At 44.1% G+C, this 10,799-nt stretch overlaps 1 protein-coding gene across 1 annotated transcript in view; it reads right to left on the bottom strand.

Moving 5' to 3' along the window:
• Positions 1-2,204: 2,204 nt before the first annotated feature.
• CMTM8 (CKLF like MARVEL transmembrane domain containing 8) overlaps positions 2,205-10,799 on the bottom strand; it is a 106,506-nt gene continuing 97,911 nt past the window's right edge. Inside the window, exons 3-4 of the mRNA XM_082724274.1 lie at positions 4,262-4,378; positions 2,205-2,648 (exon numbers count right to left, since the gene is read on the bottom strand). Coding sequence (XP_082580400.1) covers positions 2,565-2,648; positions 4,262-4,378 — 201 coding nt within the window. The 3' untranslated portion in view covers positions 2,205-2,564. The remainder of the gene's footprint in view (positions 2,649-4,261; positions 4,379-10,799) is intronic.

Here is a 10,799-nt window from a genome sequence, read left to right as displayed (position 1 = left end):
AAATTGATTTTTTACCCAAGGCTGTATCTTCCGTTAGTATTTCTGAGTGTCTGTGCTCTATGCAGAGATCACTTTATGTATTTAAATGCTTTTGTGTGCTGATAGCTTGAAGGGATTTTTCTGTGAAAGCAGCAACTTTCAAATGTACAAAAATAATTGATATTGAACAGTCCTGTCTCTAGGTTTTCTTATAGTTTTCAAATATTGGCTAAATATTTATCCTTTGAGGGCTATGAGTTGGACCTTGCAATGGAGAGAGATTAATTGCCCAAAGTGTGTCATTGATTGGCCATAAGTGAGTAAATACATCAAACTCAAAACCCACCCAACTCCACCAAAGAGGACATGATGGTTTGGGGAGGGCAGCTGGTGAGCATGGATGACCAAGAACAGTTTGAGCACATTTTATACTGTGCCTGCACTAATACTTTTCAAACTCCAGAAACCTATTCTTTTTGTTATGTTGGCTGTATTGCATGTGGCTGTTTGTTTTTCTTTCTTAGGAGAAAAACTGAAGCAGTTCAAAACTTACAGCTTTCTCTGAACAACAGAGAATCATTTTGTCTAAAAACCCACACTTAAAAATTCAAGAACAAAGTCAGTATTCAAAAGAGGAAATAAGAATTTCCTTTCAGTTAAAAAATCGTGTATTTCTGGGTTTTGTTCTGTTTTTGTAGCAAACGTTCAGGACCACACAAATAGTCAAACTCCTGAAAAACCACGAATACAAACACCAAGTGCCTCCGCATGGACACAAACAAGTACTGTTCTCTTGAAATCAATCTCCTTGGTGCTACTGGTTCAAGAAAGACCTATAGCTGTGGTCTCTTTGGAGAACATTTCAAAGTGGTTTATGGAACTTGTCACTGCAGAAGTTACTGCCTATCAATGGGGCCATGATTATAGAAATCACACACACACACACACACACCCCACAGCGGGTAGGGAGGACATAACACAGGCTTCTTTCTTGATGGCTGTTTCCAGAAGTTTCCAAAAACAGGCACATCTGGAGGTTACAGTTTGTCTGCCTTGTGTGGAGCTTTGGTTGCAATGTGACATACTTAAAAACACCCAAAGTATATGGAAGACGGATATGCCTTTGTGAGTGAGAGAGAGAGAGAGAGAGAGAAACAGAAAGGCAGAGCCCACCAATTCTGGCTAGTGATTTCAGCTTTTCTTGCAAAATCAGGCAAGTTGAGAGGGTGTCCTGGTGATAGCTGGGGATGCAGCTTCCCTTGGACTGCAGCCCAGGTCATCTGCATGTTGGACTCAGAGTGGCCCCCTGTATCCCCCCAACACCCACCCACTCCCACCCATTGGGACCCCACACTCACCTTATGCCGGATGCCCCCCCTCCCCACTAGCTATTTGGGTCCAGAACTGTGGGTTGGTCTGTGGTGGGTGTTAGTCACTGAAGCAATCTCAACTCTCCTATATAGAGGTAAACAGAACTGGGAGAAGAACTTAAACAGGAAGACCCACCAAACAACTGACAGGGGAGAGAAGAGGCCATGGGAGTTGTGCCCACAGAGAGCGAGCAACTAAGACTTTGCACTGTCGTCAACTATACTAATGTTTCTGTGGTTTTTTGTTTTTCAACAGAAGCCCACATTGAAAAAAATCACCCAAGATACACTGCCGTGCCAGCAAGAACCACCTTGCTTCAACACACACCTGCCTAGCTGCCTGGGGTTCTTCCCGTCATCTGACAGTCTCTAACAGCGTGGCCACAAAATGTAAGTTGTGGAGACTGGAGACGTCTTGGTCAGGTATTTTCCACAAAGTACGGTACACGTGTCACTGTGGGGTCAGCAGGTACCTTAAGGTACCTGCAAGTATTTATCGGTTTAATGGTTATACACTTATTTTAATATATATTAGGAAACAATAACCACACAGCCCATCAGTCTGGGCACTCGGCAGCATCACTCAGGGGGAGCTTGTTACTGAGCTCCAAGGCCACGTCTCATTAGATGCCTTCTGGGCCAGCTGGTTGGCATGTGGGAATTGTGGCCGCTGATGACCCCCCCCACCCCGGCCTTGGGGAGACGGGTCTCTTCTACTATCCTGGCCTGGTGGCTGTGGACAAGGGTGTCTGGACAATACTACCACTAAGCAGCCTTGTGAGGATAAAGATTTCCCACAGCCCCCAACCCTGGGCTTTGGCAGTAGGTCTCCTTTCTCAAATCAGACACCTTACCCCAGATTTTGAAACATTTAATTCAGAAAAGAATCTGGCATTTTAAAAGTTAAGTTTACAAACTCGACATAGTCTTAACATCAGCAATTTACCTATTTATACATTGTCTAAGAAAATAAGGTCCATGAAGACATCAACAGGATATTTAAGAGTTCATTATAAGCTACAACAATTTGCAAGTAAGTATCCAGTTTAATTGTAACAAACCACTGTAAGCAAATTTAACTAAGTATATAAAAACTTTAGTTAAATACAATTCTCTGGAAATATACATTATACCTACAGTTTGTTGTTGTTGTTGTTTTTTACAGTGAGATTCTTCTTGTTTTCTCCTTTCTTTTAAAATTCTCAAAATGGCAAATCACTGTATGGTCCTGGATCTCCAAGCTATAAAACTGAAATATGTGTTTCCAGCATAGCAGATGGTGACCAAAAAGGCGAAGAACTGGAGAAAACAGAGCATAACAGAAAGAGGGCTTAGGGCACATTCTAATTAGCAGAAGTTATCATTTCGCCTCCATTGAATCAGGCACTTATAGCATCCCTTGACTCCAGGCTTTCTTATCTAAAATTGCTTTATTGGTTCAATTACCTTCCTTCTGAAATGATCCCTGGCTATGTTGGTTGTTTCGGGGTTTTTCTGTTTTGGGGCTTTGCTTTTCTTTTTTGGAAACATATCTGGAAAGCTTGTAGTTTTGCTCAAATAACCACAGGGTGTTCACTTCAGGGTAAACATGGTGGTTGTGTATCTGAGAAAAACACATGTATTCCTAATTTAGTACAGACAGTTTTAGACCAGGGCTTAACCTCAGATTGCTATAGGGTCAGTTAAATAAAGGAGTCAAGTGTGTGGGAGGAAGTGATGAATCCACGGGGTATGAATGGTGAGCAGGGAAAATGCTGGCCCTTTGGAAGGGGCAGCCATAAGGCATTTCTGGCTGGTTCTTGCTGCATGATAGCTGGAACCCAGTGCTGTTAAACTTGTGATTTAATTTTTTTTTTTTTTTTTTTAAGTCGGCTCCATTCCCAGCATGGAGCTCAGTGCAGGACTGAACTCACCAGACCCTGAGATCAACACCTGAGCTGAGATCAAGAGTCAGATACTTAACTGACTGAACCATGTGCACCATGCTCTCTACCTTTAAATAGAGGCTTTCAAATATAAATATAAGACTATAAGAAACAGAGGAGGAGGGTTGCCTGGGTGGCTCAGTCGACTGATCTAGCGTCCAGCTCTTGATCTCAGCTCGGGATCATGAGTTCAAGACCCATGTTGGGCTCCACAATGGGCATGGAGCCTACTTTAAAAAAAAAGAAGAAGAAGAATATAATGAACGGCTGTATATCATCAATCAGTTTTAACATGATCATTTTGGTATTCCTGTCTAACCTCCATCCCCCCAACACCATCCCCACCAATTACTTCTTTTGGGAATGGAATATTTTAAGGCCAATCTTAGAGAAACTTCTAAAACTCATTTTTAAAATCGAACTACAATACACATTTATGGTATAAATATACAAAGAGTATGGAAGCACATAGAAAAAAGGCAGAAGCCCCTCAGGCTGCTCCCCCCACCATCCACCCAACCGTCTCTGGAAGGAACCTCTGCTGGCGTGTGCTTTCCTAAGCATTCTCATTGCATAAACAAACATCTCCACTTCTTAAGTAAAAATAAAATCATAGTGTGCTTTTTTTTTTTTTTTTTTTTTTTGCAACTGTCTTCCCACTTGAACTGTGGTCAGTAGAATTATTCTCAGGCTGTCTCCAATATTTTTTCTTCCTCAAACACTTATCTTGTTCTGCCTATTTGACTTTCACTCCAGCTGGATCATTTAGCCCCTGCTCACTTCAGGCCATCAGGAGGCCCCAGTAATTTTTGCAGCTTTCCAACTAACAAGATAACTGCCAGAGTGTTAGAAGCACAGGTGAGGCTTCCCTGCCCCCACAGATGGCTTGGTCCTCCTCCTGGATCACCAGCCCCTCTGGGAGGAGAAGACTGTGACCCTGACCACATGGGAGGGGGGCAGGGCAGGTGAAAGGGCTTGGTCACTCACCGATGAGGCTGCCCAGCTGTTGAAATTGTGGCTGTCCCTCTCGGGGGAGACAGAAGATGCATCCACCACAGCTGCCGAGAGGTATAAGACGAAGGCACTGCCATTAAAGCACAGACCCTGGGGGAGACAGGGAGGTGGGGAGGTCAGGGAGCGTGGAAGGGCTGGCACCTCTGGATTGCTCAAGAACTGCACACCAGGTCTGGTAAGAGGTGCATCTGGACACTTGGAGGGGGCAGGGATGAGGGATCTGAGAAGCAGCTTATCTGTGCCTCCGGGCAGAGGGGGCTTCCCACCAGCTTATACACGGCACACCCAGACACCCCTTACCTGTCCCCAAGACCCCCAGGCTGCCTTGTCCTTCGGCCACCTCTCTTTCAATTTGCTCTTGATCCTTGCTTCATCCAGATTTCAGACTTGGCAACCTACTGGCTGAGGAAGGCTGGCAGCTGGCGGCCTCCCTGTGAGGATGGTGGCCCCAGCTGCCATAGCACTTCAGCACCTGTCCCTGACCCAGAGCTGGGAGACAGCTCTTCCCAAAGCAGCCCCAGCTGATCTTCTATTCCCCTCAGGCTAAGCAGCAATCCTAGCAGCAACTTCTTAAAAATGAAGAGAACACTATACATATTAATAGAGCCCTCTGGGAACTAATCTCACCCCTGGCTTCATCTAATTTTTTCCTATTCTTAGAGAAGAGAGAGATGTAAATCCAAGTAGATATTTGGTTTTCGGTTATAGTTAAATTTCAGGAAATCATACTGTGAAATGTGCAAAACTTGATCCTGTCTGTAGAACAAGGGGGAGAAGTGGGGATGGGATGGGGCAAAACTAAGGCAGAAAACCAATGCTTTTTACAGGTAGGAAGAGGATGGCTCCTCTCCGAGGTCGGCCACCAAGGGTCTAACAGCTCTCCCTCCGTAATTCAGAGAGACAGGAATGGGTAGGGGTAAGAGGGAAGCACTATCTTTTTCTTTTAGAAGAAAGAGGCAGGTCCTCACATTCTGAGGTGGGCTGTGTATCCCTCCGACCACCTCCACACTTTGCTGATATTGTTCTGGGTTAAGGAGATTAACCTTTATGATAAGGGTCAGTCCCAGGATTCAGGCTGCCCATGAAGCTCGCCTGCCATGAGAGACGTGCCCCCTGGGGCGTCTGGGTGGCTTAGCTGGTTAAGTGTTGACTCTTGATTTCCACTAGGGTCATGATCTTAGGTATCTGGGATCAAGCCCGGCACTGGGCTCCCCACTAAGCAGGGAGTCTGCTTGAGATTCTCTCTCCCTCTCCTCTCCCTAATAAAGAAGACTTAAAAAAAAAAAAAAAAAAAAAAAAAAAAAAGTCCCCAGGAAGCCCTGGTTTCCCTGGATGATTCATTATGTTTGCTGGTTGTGGGGTTTTCTTGGTCCAGGAACACATCTGTGCCTTTTTTAAACCTCTAGTGTTTTTTTTTCTTTTTTAAATTGCACATTACCTCTAGAGTTTTGCACATGTATTATTTGCCAAGTAAAGGACTTCCTTTTTTTTTTTTTTTTCTTAAATGCTGAAACAGTTCGATGTCATTATCTTTGAGGGGTGTGAGACTTCAGTTTCCATTTTGCAGCATTTTATGGGTAGCAGTTAAGCTTATTCATTTAATAAATTAGCCATGTAGTACATTTAAAACATTAAAATGCATAAGAGAAAAAAAATGAAAAAGTAATGCACGTTCATGGTAACCAAACAAAATCCCATCTGGACAGAATAATCTGGAGTAGAAAGTCAGTCTACTCCTTTCACCTCAACCCTTTCCTCTGAGGTCTACACAAACACGCACTCTTACACAAACAGAGCCATAGAATCAGGAAACTCAGTGGGGTTTCTCTGTTTTGTTGGGATTTTTTTTTCTTCATTGAGAAAGATACCAGGGACAATTTCACACATCAGTACAAACACAGGGACCTCAATTCTTGTCATGACATGAACACCTTCGAATTGAACTTTTCACCTGTTGATGGGCATTTGATGTTCCTAGTTTTCCCAGGATTATAAACACTGCTGTGAGGAATGTCTTTACACATGGATTTGGGGGCACTCCTGCATGTCCAGTCCCCATACAAGGGGAGACAAGAGTGAGCGAACTCCTGAGAGGCCAGCCTGGCCAGGACCGCCCTGACACAGGCTCAGGCCCTTGTCCCCGCTGCTGCTGGGCTGCACAGGGAGTGGGAACACGACTCTGTACTAAGTGTGGCCCAACTGATTTTCGCAAGGAAACAAGAAATTCTATTTCCCTTGGAGAGAAGTGGGGAAGAGTTTCCTTCCCCCACACACCACCCCAAAGGGTCCCAACGGGTTTTCACAGCCTCTGTTCGGCTACTTCAGAGCCAAACCTAATGGCTCCCCCCATCTTTCGAGGACTCCCAAAATAAGTATGTCTGGGGGAACACCAGGTGTGGGAAACTAGTGAAAATAGGTGGAGAGAGGAAAGAAAAAAGAAGGGCAAAGAACCTGGATCTGAGATTGTTATAGAGGTTGGAAAAAGAGATCTGTGGGACTACAGAAGGGAAGGAGGACAAGGCAAAGCTTCAGCGGGTTCTGGAACAGCCCAGAGTGTTTCGGAAACACGAGCGTGTACTGCTCCAGAGCAATAGGACCTGAGTTGGAGACTGTTCCAGCTGAACGACCATTGAGCTCCTCCAACTCAAATGCCAGTTCTTGCATCCCTGGACCCCAGGGGTCATTGAACAAATACAGTGCCTTCTAAAAGGTTTCCAACTGACAGATGATGGCGAGGATGCGAAGAAAGGGAAACCCTCCTACACTGTTGGTGGGAATGCAAGCTGGTGCAGCCACTCTGGAAAACAGCATGGAGGTTCCTCACAAAGTTGGAAATAGAGCTACCCTACGACCCAGCAATCACACTACTGGGTATTTACCCTAAAGATACAAATGTAGTGATCTGAAGGGGCATGTGCCCCCGAATATTTATAGCAGCAATGTCCACAATAGCCAAACTATGGAAAGAACCTAGATGTCCATCAACAGATGAATGGATAAAGAAGATGTGGTATATATACAATGGAATACTATGCAGCCATCAAAAGAAATGAAATCTTGCCATTTGCAAAGACGTGGATGGAACTAGAGGGTATTATGCTGAGTGAAATAAGTCAATCAGAGAAAGACAATTATCATATGATCTCCCTGATATGAGGAATTTCAGAGGCAATGTGGGGGATTTGAGGGGGAGGGAAGGAAAAAATGAAACAAGATGGGATCTGGAGGGATATAAACTATAAGAGACTCTTAATCTCACAAAACAAACTGAGGGTTGCTGGGGGTAGGGGGAAAGGGAGTGGGTGGTTGGGTTATGAACACTGGAGAGGGTATGTGCTATGGTGAGTGCTGTGAAGTGTGTAAGCCTGACAATTCACAGACCTTACCCCTGAGGCTAATAATAATTATATATGAATTAAAAAATTAAAAAAAAAATAAAAGGTTTCCAGCTATTCCCTTTTGGGGAAGGTGGAGGGAGGCTATTCTTTTCTGAAATTTGATCCCTCTTTGGTATAAAATGTCCTCCCCACCCCATAAAGGCACCCATAGATAAAAACCCTCAAACAGCTAGCCCCTTTGTTGACCCTCCACACTGTGTTATTGGGATCTGCCACTGACCAAACCTAACTGTCAAGAATGCTTCATTCCTTCCCAGTAGAGGGGAGGCAGTTTCTTCCAGCGAATTCCTAAAGACTAGAACCAGGGCACTTGTGTCCCCTGGGAGCCAAGCAGACTCCAGGGCTGACAACTGTGGTTGGCCTCCCAGGACCTGCATCCCATTCCTACAAAAATCCTCTAATGTCTCAATTTCTTTACCCGCCAAACAGAAATAATCCAATCCCTCTTTGCAGTTAGTGGGAGGTGAAACACTTTAAGATCTGAAGGATCCAGCATGACCTCTGGCACCAGCAGGGATTTCCCAATGATGGCTGCTACTGCCCACAGCAGGAGGCCACGCCCACCGGCCTCTGCCCTGTGACCCCTGTGGTTTGGAGTTCTTGCAGCAAAGCCAACAGGGGTGAGGTGCAGAGGACGAATCCTCAGAAAAAGCTTTTGTGGAGGTCCTGGTGCTCAGTGCTCTGAGGACAAACTGTTTTGTTCTGCCTTGAAGTTTGAGCTCAGACCAGATTTGTCAGAAAGCACATCGCAGCCTCTCCGGTAGATGATACTGCCCAGGAGCTCAGAGGTGCTCTCGGGAACCCGCTGTGGTTCCCGCTCCATGTTAAGGAAGGAGACAGTAAATGTGCACCTGTATTCTCTTCAGATGTGTTAAGGAAAATGCCTATTGTCAAGCCAAGTCCAGTGCAAAGCTCATGCCTTGTCAAGCAAAGAGATATAAGGCGAAACTACCACTCTGTTTTTTGTAGTGTCCCTTGGGAGACAGTCAAGCTTCCAGGGGACTAAAAGGAATCTACTGATCCCTTCTCTGAAATCTTAGATATTCCCCAAATGCTCCGAAAGACCAAAAGTAAATCCCAAAGTCACCTGACAGCGAAAACTGTCTAGCATGGACATGGGAGCAATGCAGTCTTTATCATTTCTTTTAGCAGGAAAATGCATGTATTTTGCAGAAATATTAACATGTCTGATTACAGTGCTGCCCCCAGACTCAGGAGGAGGGGTCAACTTATGTAATGAATGCACCAGATTACTTCTTCCTAAAATTGGAAAAAGAAAAATCGTGATTGCAAACATATCTGGCCTAAAGGTTCCAGGGAAGAGGTGTGGACCCGTATTATCTGTAAACCTGTGTTTTCTACACATTAGGTGCCTAAGAATTATCTGGAAAGCTTATAATAGAGATTTCCAGACCCTCCATAGAGCTTCTGATCCAGTCGGTCTGGGGCAGGGCCAAAGATTTCCAATAAGCTCCCATGTGATGCTACTGGTCCAGGGGCTGTACTTTGAGCAGTGAAATTCTAGAAGGCTCAGTCTGGCACCAGAAGCCTATTGGCTATCTCTGGAAAGTCCCGGTCCGCCTGACCCCTGTCATGCTTCAGTTAGTGTGGGACATACAGTGGGGGCTAGCGAGCGTCCAAACTAGTCTGTTTCTACATGAGCCCCTGCTGGGCATAGGTAATAAAAGACCTGAGACCTCCACTGTTACACGTGAAAACTTTCCGCAGACCCCACTCAGGATGTCCAGTTAACACTGCTCAACCCACTCGCGACTGCTCGGAGAGGTCGCAAAGGGGCTTCTCAAAGCAGGAAATAGAAACCCCCTCAACCCGAAGTCAGACATGTTTGACCTGTAGCATCTGCCAGTAACAAAATAAGTTTTTAAAATTTGGCTATAAATATTTTAAAAGTGAAAGAGTTCACACAAAAGCCCAGATTTCTGGATTGCCTTAGGGAGGGAAATAAACAACAGATCTAACAATTCTGAGAGCCCGTTTGCAATTTATTTCTTTGGGAAGTGAAGAATATTCCCCATTTGGTTAAGATGCCTCCAAACTGTTTCTGGGTGGTGAGAATTCAGCACTCACTGAATTTACACTCACTTGCATGACCCGTCTGGTCTTGGCCCACATGTGAGTGTGCAACCTGTAGGTGGAGGCTGACGGGCTTGCTTGATGAGATGAAGGATTCAATAACTCTAATGGGTCTACAAGTCCTGGTCTCCTGACTGCTGGTTGGGTTCTTATACATTACTCAGGCAGAGGCATGCCTGGAATGGAACAAGATCAGAAAAAAATGCTGGATGGAAATAGAGAGAGATGGACCCCAGCTGAGTGTGCATCTGGGAGAAGCCATGAGGCTCTAAATCTCCATTTTCTGGCTTATAAAAGGGGGACACACTTCATTATGATGAATTCTGATCAAGCAAATCAAAGCATTTTAAAACTAGGAAGTGCCAGAAAGGAGCATTGTTAATTAAAAAAAAACAAAAAAAACAAAAAAACAATATTTGAGGGTGCCTGGGTGGCTCAGCTGGTTGAGCAACTGCCTTCGGCTCTGGTCATGATCCTGGAGTCCCGGGATTAAGTCTCAAATCGGGCTCCCTGCTCAGTTGGGGGGGGGGGTGAAGATGTGGGGGGGGAGTGTCTGCTTCTTCCTCTGACCTGCCACCTCTCATGCTCACTCTCTCTCATTCTCTCTCTCAAATACATAAATAAAATCTTGAAAAAATAAAAAATAAAAGCAATACTTCAATTTTTTTTTTAAATTTTAAATAATCTCTTCACCTAACATGGGGCTCAAATTTACATACCCAAGATTAAGAGTCTCATGCTCCACTTGATGGAATGAGCACTGGGTGTTAGAGGCAAATGATGAATCACTAAATTCTCTCCCTTAAACTAATAATACAGTACATGTTAACTAATCTGAATGTAAATAAAGAATTAAAAACTTCAAAAATTATATATTTATAGAATTAAAAATATATAATTATATATAATGTATAATTAAATATAATCCATATATTTATATACAAAATTATATATTTATAATATATAAATGTAATTAATTATGTAATCATATAAATATATATATGTGTGTGTGTATATAT

The sequence above is a fragment of the Mustela nivalis genome, assembly GCF_964662115.1.
Source record: "Mustela nivalis genome assembly, chromosome: 1".
Taxonomy (NCBI): domain Eukaryota; kingdom Metazoa; phylum Chordata; class Mammalia; order Carnivora; family Mustelidae; genus Mustela; species Mustela nivalis.
This window is presented reverse-complemented; position numbering and strand designations above follow the sequence as displayed.